General features: G+C 37.6%; 2 protein-coding genes across 3 annotated transcripts in view; one reads left to right on the top strand and one right to left on the bottom strand.

Moving 5' to 3' along the window:
• LOC134211844 (alpha-1,3-mannosyl-glycoprotein 4-beta-N-acetylglucosaminyltransferase B) overlaps positions 1-20,707 on the top strand; it is a 104,827-nt gene that overhangs the window by 82,161 nt on the left and 1,959 nt on the right. The window contains exons 1-6 of one of the 2 annotated variants that reach the window (XM_062689153.1): positions 3,199-3,287; positions 10,659-10,707; positions 12,434-12,507; positions 12,574-13,413; positions 16,002-16,132; positions 16,203-16,290. In XM_062689153.1, coding sequence (XP_062545137.1) covers positions 10,676-10,707; positions 12,434-12,507; positions 12,574-13,413; positions 16,002-16,132; positions 16,203-16,290 — 1,165 coding nt within the window. In that variant the 5' untranslated portion in view covers positions 3,199-3,287; positions 10,659-10,675. Of the gene's footprint in view, positions 1-3,198; positions 3,288-10,658; positions 10,708-12,433; positions 12,508-12,573; positions 13,414-16,001; positions 16,133-16,202; positions 16,291-20,707 lie in introns of those variants that run through there. The other variant, XM_062689154.1, reaches the window with a different exon arrangement.
• LOC134209603 (jerky protein homolog-like) lies at positions 8,016-9,486 on the bottom strand. The gene is made up of 2 exons (XM_062685600.1): positions 9,291-9,486; positions 8,016-9,220 (listed from the first exon to the last, which is right to left on the bottom strand). Exon 2 carries the CDS (start codon positions 9,210-9,212, stop codon positions 8,016-8,018), a length of 1,197 nt encoding a protein of 398 aa, XP_062541584.1. The 5' UTR covers positions 9,213-9,220; positions 9,291-9,486.

The following is a 20,707-nucleotide window of genomic DNA, read 5'->3' as shown; positions in this document are numbered from 1 at the left end:
ATAACCCCTACCGGCGTTTTTCTAGCCGAGAGGAAGGTTGAGTGACCCACGCTGGCGCTGCGCACTGAACTGCCGACTATTGCCTCTGGCCTCCTAGGCGGAGACCTAAACAACCCACCTCTTGCGAAGGGGTTGTCGCCTACACTACTACCACTAATTGAAGAATTGACTTGGTTTTCCATTTTGGCCCCACGAGTTGCTCAGGAAAAGAGGTCCACCACGCCAGAGCCCAGCATGACGCGGTAAGGGACAATTACTGTGGAGGGTGCCCAGGTACCCCACAGGCTCCGTTAAAGGCCTAACTCATTATTTCACCCCCCTGGCCATGCATCCCCTCGGCACGGGTCGCTTGACGCCTTGGGATTAGGGGTTAGGGACGATGGTCCCGGTCTAACTCGCAGTGGCCATGGGGAGGGGTCGTCAAGCCCTTGGACAAAGTCCCTGCTGCCCCCGTCAGATGCATGTTTGATGTTGTTTATGCGTATCACTATAATCTGTGCGCTGTAAAGGTATTGAAAAGGACGCTAATATTTTGTGGAAATATATAAAGTTTGATACCTTTTGAAATGTTTGTGTACTTTGTACAAAATCAGATCTGAGCGAATGAGTAGGCTCTCCGCAAAAAAAAGGAAGCGAACAGCAAGAAAAAGAAGTCGATTTGATGTATGACATTTGAACCTTAACACGGCAAGGTATAGCCAATGGAATTGAAAATAATTTTAAAAATTACAAACAGAGATTTTTTTGAAAATGATTTATTAGGCGGGATTAGAAATTCAATAAACATTAAAAGTACTACCATCTCTGGAATCATTTCAAGAAAAAACTTCATTGTCATTAACAATCAAATTAATATATGTATAATGTAGATAATCAAATTTCTAACCTCATGCTATAAATTATTTGTAAATAAATACCATTTTGAAGTTTTAAATTTTTTTTTGAGAGCTGCATCCCATACCTCGCTGTGAATTTTTTTTCATGATTCTACTTTTTCTTTTGATGACAGAATTCATTCTTCTCTTAGCGTATTAGAAATTCCATCAGTTTCCTTCTCCTATATCACATTGGCAGCTCGTTAACCAAGACGGACCTCTGCCTCTCGAACCTAACCCAAAATTTCCAACAAATTCCGCATGAACTCGTGGCAAGTGCAGAGGTATATTCGGCTTGCAGTGGGCGAGTGATTGCATCATCATTTCATCCCCCTTCCCTACATTGACTTGCATTCTGACGTGGAAGGCGCCAGTATGACCTAATCAAATGAGATCACCAGTACTTGTACATTAAAGATGTGTGCTAGTCCCAAGCAAACATCTGTTGGTTCCCTGTGCAAGAACAGCTGATCTGGTCATAATGGAGTAGCAACTACGAGCAGTCAATCAAGCTCAAGCTCAACATTAAAGTAAACTTATCTTCAAAAATAGGATTAAGATACTGTAGTCTGTGTGGTTTTGAACCAGAGATAAAATAAATAAATAAATAAAAAGCCCTCCTTATCCTAACGGTATGATGTGTGAAGTCCATACACAATTTCTCCGTGAAGTGATATTTAAAAAAATAGAACCTTCACTGTTGACGGTTGACAACGATCTCGTTTATTGAAACTTTTCTTGAAACATGTAAACTACTGGAGACACTTGAAGCATTTTGGAATTAGGAGAAAACGGCGATCACCAATCAGTGATCGATATCGTAAGAGTAGGAAAGAGACAAATAGCTATGACATATTGAATGGGTTCTGAAATAGGAGAAAGGCGAATAAGGTACTTGACAACAACGAACCACATCTGGCTTGGTGACAATAAATAATTTACAACATGACACGTTCGGGTCGGAATTGCTGTAATAGCTTTTTAAGTCATGGAACTGCTTATGCACTCGTTGCGTAAGCAGTTTGATGATTCTGGGAAGAAGGGAATTTTATATTCAAGAGAAACACTAGGGTAATCTACTTGGAATTGGATATCCTGATGAACGTTATTTTAGAAATAGTTTGTAACATGTGTTGTGCACATGCCACAGATGCGCGGCTAGACCCTGCTGAGGATGGCTGAGTTCGATTCCCGGTGACGGTCTAGTCAATTTTCGGTTTGGAAATTGTTTCGACTTCTCTGGGCATAAAAGTATCATCGTGTTAGCCTCATGGTCAATAACTGTGGAAGCGAGGCGACAATGTCCCAGTGGGGGTTGTAATGCCAATAAGAAGAAGCAGAAGAAAAAGGAGAAGATTTCAGTCGCTAACACTAACCCAATACGGATAAAAATGTCCAAAATAACAATGTGCTTTTTACATCGTACATATATTAGTCACTTTATATACAATCCATGGACGGATAAGTAATTGCCTAGGACTTCTAAGCTTTAATGATATCGATAATATTACGAAACAAAGTGAATTTTAGGTTCAATTTAATTCAGTTAAGCAATTTAATACATAACGAATGTAGATACGCATACATAGTACGATCAAACCATTGAGGCCATACCTAAAACATGGGATAATGATGATGTCCAAAAGATAAGCATTTTGCATGTCGAAATTACATATTTCATGTACAAATAGTAAATATTTCAGTTCACAATATAGCACAGATTAAAACTAGTTAAAGTAGTTTTTCTCAAAATTTGTGTTACAGAGACATAAGACCAATAATAAATTAAATATTTAAAAAAAAAACTATAGTTTCAAATTATCTTATTCTCTCCAATCTCGATATGTGTTTATCATAGTTAAAAGGATAACAATTACATTGCATGTAACCCAATATAAAAGGGGTCCGATACAGCATACAAGATGCTATGTGATCTGTTCTAACTGTTATAGATCAGAAAGACATCTAGCGGCTCATTGGGAAAACTATGCAAAGCGAAGACGCATTTTCAAGATAGGCAAAAGCAAGTTTAACGTTATTTTGTTTCGATGTGAATGATTTTGTTGTTGCTGGCATGTATACGTAAATAGAGAGCCGAACATAGGAAAACAGAGAATACTGACAACTACTGTCACAATTGGGGTGCTCCGTAACTGTATTGGCTTCATGCAGCATATAATTACATCTCTTTAGTCGCAAAGAATAACTCAAATCATAAACAGTTCACTTAGTGAAATATTTGCAAAACATTGAAAAAAAAGTATAATGATGATTGTTTGTAATCCTATTCTCAACTAAGCCTAACAAAATGCAAGTAGTAAGAATTAGAAAGTAAGATGTGATATTACAAAGTGAAGGAAATAAAGTTACCCAATCGGATATTGGAATCGACTTGATTGGAAAATTTTTCAGGTGAGGTTCATTAGGTGTGAATTTATTGTTTTTGTCAAGGTTTTCATTGTTCAAAAAATTGTTCAAATTCAGAATTCAAGCTTACTAAATAGAATTTCTATTATTCTTCAGTAAGCAGGGATAGTGAATTACAGTTAAATTTATGAAGCCCATATATGTTACACTTTTACATGGGCGTGAGCCTTCCCGTCTGTAGTAACTAAAAAGTTATACATATATGGGATATGTGACGATGGCAATTGAAGTTGCACAATGAAACTTATCGTAAAAGTTGAGTAATTTTTAATGATGTATTCATTGAGTGATTATGTTGAATGGGTAACGCGAGGGATGCCGCAATCGGGTTTAATTTCTATCAATGAATAATACAAAATGCTATTCAATTATGCGCAGGAAAAAAACGACATAACTGGAGTTTATGCTGTTTGTAAAACATTTTGTAAAACACATTATAGATTATTTGACGGTTGACACTAAAATGCAGTAGTTTCACAATGGTGACCAATGCGATGTATCTTAGAATCAGAGCGTAGAAATACAAAACAGTGAAGGACAAATGAATGTTTTGTTTAAGATACATGCATCCATTTTACAAAATTCCGAGAAAACGACAAAAACTGTTTTTGAACTAATTGACACCGAATCTTTTGATTTCGTCGATACATATTAATAGTTCTTTACCAAACTCAACACCCTGAGGCATTTCCAGCTACAAAACTGCAGGCAGTACTCAAAAATTGCTCTTCAAAGTGCGTGCACGTATGTAGTTTCTCAAACAAACAAAAAAAAACATACATTTCCTAACAATTTTTTTTCGTTTTTTACCAGAATATGTATTTTTAGACGAGGATTCAAATTATATAAAAAATCTATTTTTGGCCTAAAATGTCACATATGCGGTTTCTCAAACAAACGGTTCAAAAAATTGAGTATCAAAACGGATTTTTTGTACTTTTGGGCAATTTTGAAAGTTGGTTATCAATTGATTTGATTTCTATTAATCCAGTCTCCAAAGTCATCTTCAGCGTAGTTTAATTTTGGTCAGCCGTAGAACTCCCGTTCTACGCATTATATTGACATGTATTCTCTTCGGAGATTCCCTAAAATCACAGAAACTTAATTTCGTTAGAAACCCCATTGTGTTAATTTGCTTCGGATATTTGTCATTTTTTTTTCAATCCTAGTGGTGAATAGAACTATCAAGAAGGAATAACCCTCCTTAATTCAGCGTACACAATTATGACCCGTATTCTGTTCAACAGATTGAGACCGCTTGAAGAGTCCTTCGTCGGGGAATACCAAGCAGGTTTTCGTGATGCCCGATCAACGACGGATCAAATGTTTACCCTAAGATAAATCGTTGATAAATTCCGGGAGTACAACTTGCAGACACATCATCTGTTTATTGATTTCAAGGCAGCGTACGATTCAGTGCAACGCAATTATGGCAAATTATGTTTTTCGGCGAAACTGATACGGCTGATTCGTATAACGTTGGACGGATCGAAATCAAGTGAAGGGTTGCGGATAAACTATCGACATTAGATGGATGGAAGCAGGTGATGCACTCTCGAATATACTGTTCAAGATAGAGCTCGAGGGAGCAATTAGGAGAGCTGGCGTGCAGAGAAGCGGTATCGTTATCACAAGATCGCATATACTCCTGGGATTTGCGGATGATATCGATATTATCGGGATTGACCGCCGTGCCGTGGAAGAGGCTTTTGCGCCTTTTAAGAGGGAGACAGCGAGGATTGGACTCACGATCAATACCAGCAAAACGAAGTACATGGTCGCTGGCAATCAACGTGGGTTCATTGGTGGTGGTGGTAGTGAAATGGTGCTGGATGGTGAAAAATTTGAAGTGGTAGAAGAATTTGTGTATCTTGGAACACTAATGACGTGCGATAATGATGTTACCCGCGAGGTGAAAAGGCGTATTGCAGCTGCAAATAGGGCTTATTACGGACTTCGTAACCAGCTTAAGTTCCGTAGCCTACGAACGAAGACAAAATTCGCGCTGTATACTACTCTGATTCTTCCGGTGGCTTTATACGGCCATGAAACAGAATCGAACCCAGCCACCCTCAGCATGGTCTTGCTTTATAGCCGCGCATCTTACCGCTAGGCCAAGGAGGGCCGCAAAGAGGACCAATCCAGTGGAGAAGGATACTCCATTCGGCGTGGGTTCATCGAAGAGCTGTAGCTCATCAACAACAAATCATGGGGCCGTTAATAAAATACTTATAACGTTTTTTGGCATTTTCAACGCACCTTCCACATCTAATTCACATCCTTCTAACATCTAAAGTATTCTGGCCCAAGCTGCCGACAGCGGTTTTCATTAGGAGTGAAATGTTGGCCATCACGCAAAGGAAGATTGCGCAGAGCAGAACGCAAGATCCGAAAGACATCATCTGACCTTCATACGCAATGTTCTATCCATCTGTATAAGAACTGGGAATATGCGAAATATTTGGCATATTTTTGTAGGTTGTCATTTAGAATTGTAAGAAAATCTAACAAACACTACATTGGTGTGATGTTAAAATCACTCACCCACCAATCGAGACTATCAATCGTTATGCCGCCAACGGGGTTCTTTAGTAATTTCAAATTAAGAAATATAAATGATTCGCCTTTCACGTTTTTTTTCATTATTGGCAACTAAAATTCGGTAACATATAAGAATTTGATGAAATATAGCGTCTGTGATAAAAAAATATGTTGAATTAATTCCTATTGAATATTGGCTAGATCAGACCATGGGCTTAAAAGTGATGGCCAAAATACTTTTTTTCATGAAGAAGCGCATAAAAAAGTCTAGCTCACTTTTCTTACACTTATTCTCAATCGATTTACTCGCAACAGGTTGCAATAAACGGAGAATCCTATCTTATTATTTCCTATTGAAAATTGATGTTTATTGGGTTTATAACTTATGGCCAAAATACTATTTTTGATAAAAATACACATAAAAAAGACTAGTTCACTTTTTTGTACTTATCGTCAAACGATTTATATGTAACAAGTTTAACATCGATGGGTCAGGTCGGACTATGGGCTTGGAAGTTATGGTCAAAATACTTTTTTTTGCAAACCGATAGTGCGTAGAAAGTTTAGCTCAATTTTTGGTACAACCGATTTGCTCGCAACAGGTTGCGTTCGACGCGGAGTCCTGTCCCATTGTTTATTATTAATAATAGCTCGGATCGGATTATGGGCCCAGAAGCTAGGGCCATTTTTTTATACAAAAAGCGCGTAAAAATTTCTCACATCCCACACTTTTTTGGCACTTATCTTCTACCGATTTGGTCGCAATATGATGCATCATGTCAATTTTCTCTTATACAAAATTCGCCAAATCGGACTATGGATTCAGAAGCCAAAATACATTATTATTATACCAAAAGGAGTTTGCGTGAAATAGTCTCAATATTTTTTGGCACTTATCCTCAACCGATTTGCTCACAACATGTTGCATTCGACGCGGAATCCTGTCCCATTGTTTCCTATTGAAAATTATCGGATCGGACTATGATCGGTATTTCAGTGGAATTTTAAGACCGTGTTCGTGTATAGACCTAATTAGACATAAATCGGTGTAAACGGTTTTGAGAGTGATGAGTTCTGCTTAACCAAGTATCTAGTCGCCCGGTAAGGTTCCGGTTTAATATACATACTTCTATCTACCAATAGCTCCTAATGCGCAACCGTGATTAGAGTTTTTAGCTAGTTTGTCCGTAGTTCGAAATACAGTCGAATTTCGTTTGTTGGGCTATTTTTAAGTGGGCTTCGTTAAAACTGGGCTCCCGTTAGTTGGGCTACAGCCCACTTACATCGAAGTCAAACGTCTTTTTTGACAGTGTCAAATTTCTGTCAAGGGGTTCGGGGATGTACAACTTGAATAGCCAAATAAAAATTAAAACAATTTGAAAGCAAGTTTATTTCAATTTCAAAATTCAAGTAAAACAAAGCGTAAATTTCAATAATAAAGCCAAATTCTTCAACATGTTCGTTTTAGCCATTCCGCTTCAATGAGTTTTGTGCGTAGAGCGTTCAAACGACAAACTTCTGCTGCATCATGTTTCACAAAACGAATTACGCAATCAAGTGACTTAATTGCGTCTCCAAATTCTGGATCTTCGGTATTTGTAGCGGAAGTATCAAGAGAGTTGTTACTGTTCTCTGTCGATTCTTCCAACCATTCCTCGTGCATTTTCGGTTGACCTTTATGAAGGACGGATGACAAGATCTCTTCATCTAAAAACACTTCACTGGTGACCCAATCTGGGTTATGGTCAGCATCATACACTTGATCCTTCATCCACAGATCGATGTCTTCGTCAGATGTGCTAGTTCCTGAAAGATGGTCGATACTCGCAATGAGTGTTTTGAAATCCGCATCGCCTGCGTTCGTCCCTTCGTCGGTAGTATCGTTCGGCAAATCATCAATTAATTTGCGCCAAGAATTCCGGATGGTATTAGCGGAAATTTCATCCCAAGAAGAAGCCAACCATACGACGCACTGCTGAAGGGTAATCTTTTTCAAACGATCTTCGAATGTCAAATGCTCGTATTCCAAGATCAGCTTCAACATCAGTTTTCTTTTGTACTTCCTTTTCATTGCATTGATAACCGATTGGTCCATTGGCTGACACTCAGAGGTGACATTTGGAGGAAGGTAAATAACCTGAATCAGCCCGTCATCACTTTGCAGAGGATCGTCTAGATCATAGTGACTGGTACAATTGTCAAGCACGAGCAATGCCTTTGGTTCAAAGCCTTGCTCGAGAGAAAATTTCCGCACTGCGGGGACAAACGATCTTCGAATGTCAAATGCTCGTTTTCCAAGATCAGCTTCAACATCAGTTTTCTTTTGTACTTCCTTTTCATTGCATTGATAACCGATTGGTCCATTGGCTGACACTCAGAGGTGACATTTGGAGGAAGGTAAATAACCTGAATCAGCCCGTCATCACTTTGCAGAGGATCGTCTAGATCATAGTGACTGGTACAATTGTCAAGCACGAGCAATGCCTTTGGTTCAAAGCCTTGCTCGAGAGAAAATTTCCGCACTGCGGGGACAAATTCCTCATAGAACCAATGACGGAATAACTGTTTGGTCATCCAAGCTTTTTTGGAATGACAATACGATACGGGTAGTGTTGCTGTGTTCAGTCCCCGTGGCTTTGCAGCTGTTCCAATAAAAAGCAACTGAAGCTTAAGCGATCCGTCAATATTAGAACATGGCATGAACGTATACCTGGTTTTATTCTGCTTTCGCCCACTCGCCATGGTTTCAGTGTGCGTAACAACAGAACGGGTAGCCAAGAGCTTGATAAAAAGTGCAGATTCGTCTGCATTGAAAACCTGAGAGTTCGACAGCTGCATATCACGAATTTTCTTTTGTAGAATCGCTTTAAAGTTCAGGTATGCTCCAACATCTGCAGATGCCTTTTCACCCGCTACCGTTTTAACCCGCAATCCAAACCGCTGCTTGAAGCGATGCATCCAGCCGTCTGAGGCCGAAAATTTGTGCACGACGTAGTGCCCTTTATCCTGCAACAGCTTGAACAAAAGCTCCGCCTTTGTTTTCAGAATTTCCACCGTTAACAGAATATGAGACTGTCGCTGCTGGAGAATCCAGACATAGAGAGCTTCTTCCAGCAAAGGGAACCTCTGCTCCCTCAATGTCTTTCGGTTATCCACCCCATATTCGGTAAATTTCTCCGCTGCTGCTCGAATCGTTTCCTTTTTCTGTATAATCCTGGTTACAGTAGAAGATCCTATACCGTACTTCTTCCCTAGCGTATCATGCGTTGCGCCTCCAGATTCAAAATCTTCTATTATACGCACCTTTTCCACTAATGTCAACACGATATTTTTTCGTTTTTTGTCCATTTTTGCATGGGTGTTATCCATTTTTGTACCTAGTGATCACGTAATCATATGCACATTGAACCCTTCTTAATAAAGCTTACCATGTAAATAAATACTTACCCAAGAACAAATCGAAAACAAGATCAACAACCAAAATAATAAATTTCACTTTTCATAAATCGAAAAAACTTATAAACGTTTCTGCAACGATCCTGACAATAACAAACGATCGATGCGTCCCTCAATGCGTTTTAAGCTTTGACGTCTCAGCCCAACTAATGAAAGCCTTTCACTAAGTGGGCTACGGGTTTAGCCCAACGAACGAAAGTTGACTGTATCGTCAAATGAATTAACTCAAATTTTCTAGTCTTTCATCCGAAGACCCAAAAGAAAATTTGAATAAGATGTAGTTCGTTAAAAAATTCCATCGTTGATGCTATTAAACGCACTATTTCTGGCTTCTATAAAAAATGAGCGCATTTTAGTTCAAGAAATTTGCAAACAAATTCCATTACCATTATTGTTGTCGTTGCCAGTCCATCTCATCGTGAGTTCATTGTGTCCGTTTGTCCATGTCGTGTATCCAATGACCGTTGCATTGTTCAGTTACCATTTATCCGGGTAACGTTGGAGGAATGCCTCCGAGAAGAACAAATTGCCAGTCGTCGTCAGGCAGCCGTGACGATAAGGCGCGTACCCCAAAACGCCACCATATGAGCTGCAGATCCGGCGACTGACGAGGGTTTGGTGGAGAGGCTGGGAATCGAGCCCATGACCATTCGCTTGTAAGACGATCGTGTAGCCAACTACGCTACGGGACCCCCCTAATTGCAAACACATTATTTTTAATATTTTATGTACATGGTATCATTCTAAAAATTAATATGTACAAGCTACGGTGATGACTCGCCCCAATTCGGCCTGCTTTCTTCAACAACAATTTGATGACAGGTACGTCCAAATGTTGCCTTTTTTAACAGAAATTTATATACAGAAATAATACTGGAAACAATAAATTCGTCCAAGATTTCGGTCAAATCTTATATCTTATGCTGAAAAAAAGTATCTACAGTACAAGTTTTTATTTATTATATAGACTTTCTATATAATAAATAAAAACTTGTACTGTAGATACTTTTTTTCAGCGCCAAGCCAATTTATATTTGAGTAATAAATGCAGACACACAAATATGATGGAAATAATGGAAACTATCACCATTAATTGCTGTTTTGACCACTCTGATAAACTTTTCGATAAACATTTTATAAAGAGCGAAAAAGGCATCATCACCGCTAGGTGGATTAATATGGGTTTTACTGATAATTATGGATGCCTGGGCTCCAAGGAGTGCTGATTTTTGTCGATCACTTTCGCGCTACTTCATATGAAATGTATCAGTAGCGGAGAGTTAATCAGTTTTCTTCCAAATTACAAAATAAAGGTTCAAGTTGAAATATTCTTATATGTTTTAATCTAATCTTTTACAGTCGAATCCACAGCAGATATGAAAATGGGATTGACTTCGTCGCCACTCAGGCGTTGTCGGCTGTTCGGCCAAATTGAGAGTTGACGTAAAGTCAATGTTAACTTCTCTCCACGAACAGCCTAGATAGCCGTGTGGTGTCGGCAGCTGGTTATCTGGCTAAGAATAACATTACGGATTGCCTGTTCCTGTGGTAAAAGTCCACCATACAGGTGACCCCTAATTCTCGGTGTGATGCGGCTTTATGCTTACCGTGCCTACGAATGAATGGTTAGGGGGGTCTAATAAGAACCTAACCGCAAACGGAGCCTGTGACGCACCAGGGCCCCCTTCACAGTATTTAGCCCTCGCTGCGCTAACCGGAGCTATGGCGTAGTTGACTTTTATTTCTCCGAGATATCGGCTACTCTTATTCAACCTCATCGTGAGGTTAAATAAGAGTGGGGTTATGAATATGTGTTTTACTTAGTTTTCAACAAATTGTCACCTATATGGATTCGCATTATGCGTTTTTTACAATTTACTTTGTGTATGTTACCTATATGGATTCGCATTATGCGTTTTTTTCACAGTGTAATCTGTGTTTCGTCTTTGACGTTCGGCTTCAGCTACTATTGTTTAATCTCAACTTGAGGTTGAATAAGGGTGGGGTTATGAAAATGTTTTTTTTACTTAGTTTTTTTTTCAACAAATTGTCACCTATATGGATTCGCATTATGCGTTTTTTTACAATGTACTTTGTGTATGTTACCTATATTTATTCGCATTATGCGTTTTTCACAGTGTACTCTGTGTCTCGTCCTTGACGTTCGGCTTCAGCTACTCTTGTTCAATCTCAACGTGACGTTCAATAAGAGTGGAGTCATGAATATGTGTTTTACTTAGTTTTCAACAAATTGTCACCTATATGGATTCGCATTATGCGTTTTTTACAATTTACCTTGTGTATGTTACCTATATGGATTCGCATTATGCGTTTTTCACAGTGTATTCTGTGTTTCGTTCTTGACATTCGGGTTCGGCAACTCTTGTTCAATCTCAACGTGAGGTTCAATAAGAATGGGGTTATGAATATGTGTTTTACTTAGTTTTCAACAAATTGCCACCTACATGGATTTGCATGGATTTTTACAATGTACTTTGTGATTGTCACCTATATGGATTCGCATTATGCGTTTTTCACAGTGCACTCTGTGTTTCGTCTTTGACGTTCGTCCATTGTTACATCCTCTGTGTTTTTGTGACACCTCTCTTTAGTCCCTAGCTGAATGCGTGTGAGTCTACATAACTGGCTTTCCTGTAAATGGTTCCATTCTGCTTTCCAACTTCATTTCCTCTTCCTTTCCCCTTTTCACTTCCTTTTCCGTCAGGTAAATGATGAGAAAGGCCAGTGAAGGCGATGGCACAAATCTCCCAAATTGAGGGGAACGTGCCTCCTGAGCCGACGTTCTGATACCTGATACCATTAATTGCTGTTTTGACCACTCTGATAAACTCGCGATACATTTTATAAAGAGCGAAAAAGGCATCATCACCGCTAGGTGGATTAATCTGGGTTTTACTGATATTTATGGATACCTGGGCTCCAAGGGGTGCTGATTTTTGTCGATCACTTTCGCGCTACTTCATATGAAATGTATCAGTAGCGGAGAGTTAATCAGTTTTCTTCCAAATTACAAAATAAAGGTTCAAGTTGAAATATTCTTATATGTTTTAATCTAATCTTTTACAGTCGAATCCAGCAGATATGAAAATGGGATTGACTTCGTCGCCACTCAGGCGTCGTAATTGTTTTTTGGCCTTCATACTAGTTTTGGTACCTTGTACAATATTATTTTTAGTGATAGGAACAGGTAAGTGTGTGTTCTATTAGAGTTCCAACTGAGAGTTTTCCATTTCTAATTATTGTAAATCTACAGATTTTTCTGCTGAACAAACGATGTCACAACGAGTAGCGGAATTTCAGATGCGTATGCAGTATCTAGAATCAATGTACCGCGCTAAACAAGAGGATGTAGCAATTCTATCGCAATACTTTGGATTCACTAATCAAAACGGAGAAACATCGAATATGACGATAAATTTAAATCTGCTAGATGGTCTTAGCGCAGATTCACGATCAATGATTCGTAACGTAACCGCCTCAGCCAAGTTGCCTGCAAATCTAAAACTACCAACGGCCTTTCATTTTTTACCACATTTGCTTGACGATCCAGCTTCTCTGAGACCAGGCTACTTGCAAACAAGAAACAGACAGGGGGTGTCGATAGTCCTTGGCATACCGACAGTTAAACGCGATAAACAATCATATCTGCTCGAAACGGTGGACAATCTGATAGCTAACATGGATGAGGACGAACAGAATGATACAATGATAGTAATATTCATTGGAGAGTCAGATTTTGATTATGTGTCACAAGTGGCAAACAGTATTATTGCAAGATTTCCCACGTTTATAGAAAGCGGTTTCATCGAAATAATATCACCAGCGGCGAGCTACTATCCCGATATGGCCAAGTTGAGGCTTACTCTAAATGATTCGGCAGAGCGGGTGAAATGGCGATCTAAGCAGAATTTGGACTTTGCCTACCTAATGGCTTACGCTCAGCCGAAAGGAGCTTTCTACGTTCAGCTGGAGGATGACATACTAACAAAAAAAGGATTCATAACAATAATGAAAAATTTTGCCTTAGAAAAAACGGCGAGAAAAGAGCAAAGCCATTGGTTCGTTCTAGACTTTTGCCAATTAGGATTTATAGGTGAGTGAAATTGTATTAGACATTTATATCGGTATTGCTTGTTACTTTTCTAGCCACACGTCAATCTTTTCCATAATCCCTTTATAAACCACAGGCTATTAGTTCGGGATCCTGATAGTTTTTGCCTTTCTTGTACAACAAAGTTGTACCGGAAGGCTATCATTTCACTCCTAAATAAAACTTTTTTGATAGAAGGCTAGTATATTAATGATGTTATATACCAATCGATTAAACTCATCGAACTGAACAATTAATATCTCTGTCCGTATGTGTATGTGGGCACACAGAAAAAAAGTTTGCCACTTTGGGTCTCCAAGCCTTCTATCAAACAGTGTTATGTTAATTTACACTACATATTATATTAAACATCATTGGGGCTTCAGCAGCCTGTTGATTTGAAGAATAAATAAATAAAAGCTTGGTTTTGGAGCGTTCATACAGCTTTTACGTATTCTTTGTTTGGCAATCGAGATAAGGAGAGATCGAGTAATGGAAAGAAAGTTGAAGTGAGTACTAGATAAAAAAAAGCTCGTTGCTATGAAAAACGACAACAAAACAAATGAATCATTTGTTTGAGAAACTGCATAAGTCCATTTTACACTATTTCGAGAAAACAACAAAAAACTGTTTTTGAACAAATTTGCACCAAATCTTTCGATTTCTTCGATACAGATCAATAGTTTTTGGCAAAACTCAACACCCTGGGGCACTTTCAGTGCAAAAAATGAAAGCATTACTCCACAATTGCTCTTCAAAATACGTGGGCATATGTAGTTTCTCAAACAAACGAAATTTTTTTCATGCTTTCCTGAACATTTTTTTTTTTCGTATTTTTTGCCAGAATACGTATTTTTGGACGAGGATTTAGAATATATAAAAATCTCATTTTGGCCAAAAATGTTACATATGCAGTTTCTCAGACAAAATGTTATCCTTTGTTTTTGATGTGTTTATTATTGTTCGAAGAGATAGTCTAGTAGCATAGCAATTTTAATATATCGACATGGGGAGAGAGAATTCATGACAAAATATGACCAGAACACATCGAGGTAGGGAGGCTATTGAGATGTAGAAAGCCCAAATGTAGGTAGATCAAAGGGATCGAGAAAACCATCGATATAGGGAGAGATATCGAGATATACACTGAAAACCAAAACTACCCAAATGTGGGTTGTTGCACTCAAAACCGTAGTTTGGGCCAATAACCCAAATTTGAGTAAAATGGCTTTTCTGGCACTAGGTAGTTTGCCTTTAATCCCATGTAAACAATTTATCCAAATCTGAGTTTAATTTATCCGAAGCGAACCTTGATCAACTCAAAATTGAGAATATTGAATTTACTCAAATTTGTGTTATTGGGCTAAGCAACCTCGGTGAGGTTGCTAAATCTTGTGTTTGGTGTTTGTATCTTGCTCTAGCTTTGACAACAATAATGGGAAGGAAAGGGAAAACTATAAATAGTATAATCTATAGATGAGCGAAAGCATGGTTGAGTCGGTTTTTTTTACCGTGCAAACGCGCATATGACGTCACAGCCCTTAACATTTCCATTGGACTCGTGACGTCATGCTCGTTTGGAGACACGTTTGACAGTTCGTTTGGAGACAGAGGATTTATCTTCGCTCATCTATATATTCCACTATCTAAAGGGAAAACTACCCAAATTTGGGTAATTTTTTTCTCCGATGTTCTCATCAGTGCGTATATTGAACTCAAAGTTTGGGTTGATTTATCTGTCCGTGTAGAACATCAAGATGGAGAGTCGACTGTATGTCATTTTTCAACAAGCTGTTCGAAAAATTTTATATTTAGTGTATATCAATTTCAACATATTTGTAATTCTCTGCTAAAATTTAAGATCAATCGGTCATCGAGGAACAAAGCTACAGCATGCCAAAGTTAACTATTTTGTATGAAAATCGACCTTCGCTGCTATTATTCCGGACACCACTGTCCCTATCTCGATTCAATTGTTTAGTTTCGCCTTAGTGTGTTACATATCAAAGATAATTTCCATCCTTATGGCTTTTGCAAACGTTTCATAGTGAATCAACCAACCAACCTTATATGGTTCGATAAACCATTTTCTTCATAACTTCGGAACGCAATGACTACGCAATCAACTAGGGTTTGTCCCCCATCGAATGCAACGTGTTGGCTAACATTTTACGGTTTTTCGAGTGCACACAACACACATACACACGGACAGATAGACATTTGTTCAATTCGACGAGCTAAGTCGATTGGTATATGTATAACATCGTAGGTCTCCGAGCCTTCTATTAAAAGTTTGATTTTGGAGTGGAAGGCAAAAATTTTTCATCATAGTTATTTGGTAGATACGGCACAAAGATTCGAAAGCCATTTGATACAGTACTCCTATGGTTGATTCAAAGTTTCTTCTTCCAAAATTGCAAGTGATTGGAAAATAATTTCATGTGCAATTAAATTCAGCGCCGTAAAGCTTGTTTTTGATACATGTGTCGCTAAATTGCTCAATTTGTGATTATACTGTTTATCAGATACGTTATCGTTCTTATTGGGTATTGCAAACTCATACTTATATACTATTTTGTATGCCGTTACAGGTAAAATGTTCAAATCAGCAGATCTACCATGGCTTATCACCTTTTTCCAAATGTTCTTCAACGATAAGCCTGTCGATTGGTTACTATCTAACCTGATATATACTAAAGTTTGCAGTATAGAAAAAGACGGGGTGAGCTGTTACTTACAGATAATATTTATATTTGTTCTTATGTATTTTGCTTCTAAAAATTTGATTTCAGAAAATATGCAAGCAAGAAATGACAAAGCTTTGGATTCACTACAAGCCATCTTTATTCCAGCATATTGGAACAACATCATCATTAAGAGGTAATACTTTTTTTATATTAAATAGCTGTAAAAACTAATGCAAAGGTAATCGGGTAATATTAGCTACTACAAAACTATTTAATTGTATTTACTACAATCTACAATCTATGCCTTTTTCAAATGTTGGTCTAGATGTGTTTTGATTGCGTACACTATTGTGTATTGGTTACACGTAAATTTTTTTAATGTTGTTTATTATTAAGAGACAGTTCGCGAAAAGCGCGACCCCCTTTCCAAGGAAGGTTGCAACGATGTTCTCCGATTTGGATGAAATTTTCAGGGTTTGTTCATATATGTGAGAGAAGACATTTTGCAAATTTTCAGATTTTTTCATTGTGGGGAAGTGGGGTAAAACGGCACTTCAAAAATTATTGTTCAAAAATCGCCAAAACCAAAAAATTGCAATAACTTTGGCAATGACTGAAAGTTTTTGTTTAAATTTTGCACGCTTTTTCTACTCAAATAGTACTTTATACCAAGTGGTTAATATGGTTATAAAGTTGTTTACTTTAGGAGAAAATGGACTTATTCGACAAAAAATTGTGGTTTTTCCAAAGGGAATATTTTTCACCAACAGATCTAGGATAAAAAACTGAACCCGCAAAGCATTTAAGGAGCAAAAGAGCTTTCATCTCATATATAATTCAGAAGCGCCAACTCAAGAATTTCTAAGAAAATCGCAATTTTCTGCAACACTATTTATTCAAAAGAAAGCTCGCACAAATTTCGACCCTTCTTATGTTGATGTTTTCCGATCTGGTGAAAACTGACCAAACTTTTTTGTCTAAGTAGAAATTAAAAATCAGAATTTTCCATTAGGGGATTGTAGGGTAAAATAGTCTTGTAAAAATAAATGTCAAAAAATACATAATTTTTTTTATGTGAGCTCAAGCAAAATATACATTAGTATAAAAACATGACGTATTTCCTTTCTAACTTGAAAACTTTTTGAAACTTATTTCAGTGGGCCGACTTAAGAACAATCAATCAAATCAAAATTACTGCACACTGCACTGTTTGTTTGCAAGCCAGTTTGTGAGTATCCCAATTCCATTTTTATCGATGTTTCAGCATCTGGCTGAAACTTACAAGGTTTATTTCTATATATAAATAAAACTATTTGGCAATATATTAGGATCTCCAAATATATATAATGTTACGAAACCAGATGATCGTAACCACACTTCTTAGATTTGATTATTCCGACCCAACTGGCAACTGATCTAGCGATTTTGCTAGTTTGCTTCGAAATTCTTCCAAGCGTAGTATTTTTATGGTTTTTTACCTGTCAACAATTAAATACTTCACAATCTCTTAATCTCAAAAAATAACGTGAACTTGTCATCTCGTCATGTCATTTATATAATATTCCGGCAGAGGTATTGTAAACTTAGCGCCGTTGAAAAATATTGTCCCACCAAAATATATTCCCACCATGTCCCACTGCAGTTCCTCCATATATGGGTGACGTCTTAACTGCAAGTTAAACTTTGGAGAGTTTTTCACACAGTTGTGTAAACATAGAATCGAGAGTATTCTATTACCTATGAGATAAAATTTACCAACCCTTGAAAATGTATACACCCGATTGGAACTGGTATAGTCCATTCAGTCAAACATTTTGTTTAGATTGTATCTCCGTAATATTAGCTAGCAGTTTGAAGGTTAGTAATTCAAAATGTATGAATGGTACACGGTTTGACGTTTTTGCACAATAAACTGATGGTTTGCAGAATTTGGTTTAAATTGATAATGATGGAGGATGAGCTACAAAGCTACAAAAACAAGCCTATGGTAACCTGATGCAAGTACAAAAGACTAATATAATCTGAGAAGCAGCTCCACCAACAAGCTATGTTTGCCGTTAAGAATAATTGTTTTTTTTTTCGCATAGCTGTGAAGCAATATCAGTACCGGTACCCACAGTAATTGTAGCTGATTCAAAAAAAATATCAATAAGCACTTTCGTCGAATCCGTTCATTTTTGTTTCAATTTGCGGAAGACGTGCTAATGTTTAAGGCACTTATTTTAGTCCTATTTAACTTCTCCGCCATTACCGAGCGCAAAATACTGGATACGTATCTATTGAGACGTTAAATATAGATGAATTGAAAGAAAGAAGAAAAAGTGTTTTTAAATTATGTATTTTCTGCTAGAACTCACATAAAAAAATTGATGTATTTTTTGACATTTTTTTAAAGGACTATTTTAACCTACACTCCCCTAATGAAAAATCCTGATTTTTAATTTCTACTTAGACAAAAAAGTTTGGTCAGTTTTCACCAGATCGGAAAACATCAACATAAGTAGGGTCGAAATTTGTGCGAGCTTTCTTTTGAATAAACAGTGTTGCAGAAAATTGCGATTTTCTTAGAAATTCTTGAGCCGGCGCTTCTGAGTTATATATGAGATGAAAGCTCTTTAGTTCCTTAATTGCCTTGCGGGTTTAGTTTTTAATCCTAGATCTGTTGGTGAAAAATATTCCCTTTGGAAAAACGACCATTTATTGTCGAAAATGTCCATTTCCTCCTAAAGTAATCAACTTTATAACCATATTGACCACTTGGTATATAGTTCTACTTGAGTAGAAAAAGCGTGCACAATTTAAACAACGGTCAGTCATTGCTAAAGTTATTGCATTTTTTTGGTTTTGGCTATTTTTGAACAATAATTTTTGAAGGGCCGTTTTACCTCACTTCCCCTCAATGAAAAAATCTGAAAATTTGCAAAATGTCTTCTCTTACATATATGAACAAACCCTGAAAATTTCATCCAAATCGGAGAATATCGATACAAGAGGGGGTCGCGCTTCTCGCGAACTGGCTCTTAATATTTCTAATACTTTTTTGCCATAGCAAGCGCTTAATGACATGTATCCAGTTTTCCGCGAGCGGTAATGGCCGCCAGCTTGCCTGCGGGTTAGTCTCTGATTTGACGTTTGTGGTTGTCAACTGCAGCCACCGTTTGAGCATTTTGATCAATGTGGTATATAAGAAGGCTTGAATTTACTGAATCAGCACCTTCTTATATGCAACATTGGTCAGAATGCTCGGAGCGGTGGGTGGATGCCAGATACATTTTTTATAAGTCTGTATCAATCTCAGCAAAATGTCTGTATTTGTCTGTACAGAGACAATTATAGAAAAACAGTGCACTTTTGAAAACGTAGAATATCGAAGTTACAATAATCAAAAAGTCATTGTAATACTTAGTCGAGTCAAGTGCGCTTTCGAACAAAATACCTTTGGCTTCCTAACGGAATCTTTTAAGACTTCGGAATCCCAAAAGGATATCCCTTATACAGAATGAGAAAAAAAAATTCGTCTCCACTCGGTATTCCAATAGCATTCCTCCTGAAAGTCTAGAAGCAATCCGTTCGAAAGTAAAGTCCAAAATAATTTCGTTCAGCAGCCCAATAAGGTTCCGTTAGGAAACCCAAAAGAACTCTATTTTGGAAGTCTATAAGAATTTTGTTCAGAAATATAGAAGAATTCCTTCCAGAATCCCAAATCATTTCGTTCGGAAACCCAGAGAAAGGACTCATTTGGATTTACCAACCGAGATTTTTTTTTGGTTTTCTGAACGCTCCGTTTTTCGTAGCTTTATTAAAATGATTTTTAAGTTCAGTACAAAGTTCATCACTTAAAGAAGAACTAAACGTCTTGGCTTTCGGAATGAACTCTTCTGGGTTTTTAAGCGATTCCTTTTGAAGTTCCGAGCTAAATCCTTTCAAGACTTCGATAGGAAATCGCTCAAGTATTCTAATGGGAATCCCTTGTTCAAAAGCAGAAAAAGATTCCGTTCAGAAGCCCAGAACGCTCCAATCGAAAGTCTAGAAGTATTTCTTTGGAAAGTTCAGAAGGATTCCGTTCGGGAGACCAAAAGTATTCCATTCGTGATTCAAGAAAGATTATGTTCAGAATCCCATCAGAATTCCGTTGGAAGATTCCTTTCGTAAGCCCAAAAGAATTTCGTTTGAAAATTTGAAGAGATTCCGTTAGTAAATCCAGGAGGATTACGTTCGGAAGTTCACATAATTCTGTACAGAAATCCGAACGAATGGATGTCTTTTGGGCACCGTAATGGAATTTTTTTTTGGGCTTCCGAAAGGGATCATTTTGTGTTTCAGAATGGATAAATTTTGGACTTCTGAATGGAATCTTTTTAGGTTTCACAAAGGAATTAAAGAATCTATCCGTTTGAAATTCTAAAAGGATTCTTTTTGACACCCAAAAGGAATCCCGTTCAGAAGCCTAAAAGGCTCCGCTCGGAGCTACAAAATGTTACCGTTTGGAAACTTTATAAAAATCCTTACGAAATCCCATAACAATTTTGTTTGGAAACCCAAAATGGTTTAATTGGATAGCGCAACAGGATTCTGTTTGGCCGCCAAATTTTTTGAAAACTGAATGTCTG

The sequence above is a fragment of the Armigeres subalbatus genome, chromosome 2, assembly GCF_024139115.2.
Source record: "Armigeres subalbatus isolate Guangzhou_Male chromosome 2, GZ_Asu_2, whole genome shotgun sequence".
Classification (NCBI taxonomy): domain Eukaryota; kingdom Metazoa; phylum Arthropoda; class Insecta; order Diptera; family Culicidae; genus Armigeres; species Armigeres subalbatus.
Note: the sequence above shows the minus strand (reverse complement) of the source record. Positions and strands in the feature narration are given on the sequence as shown.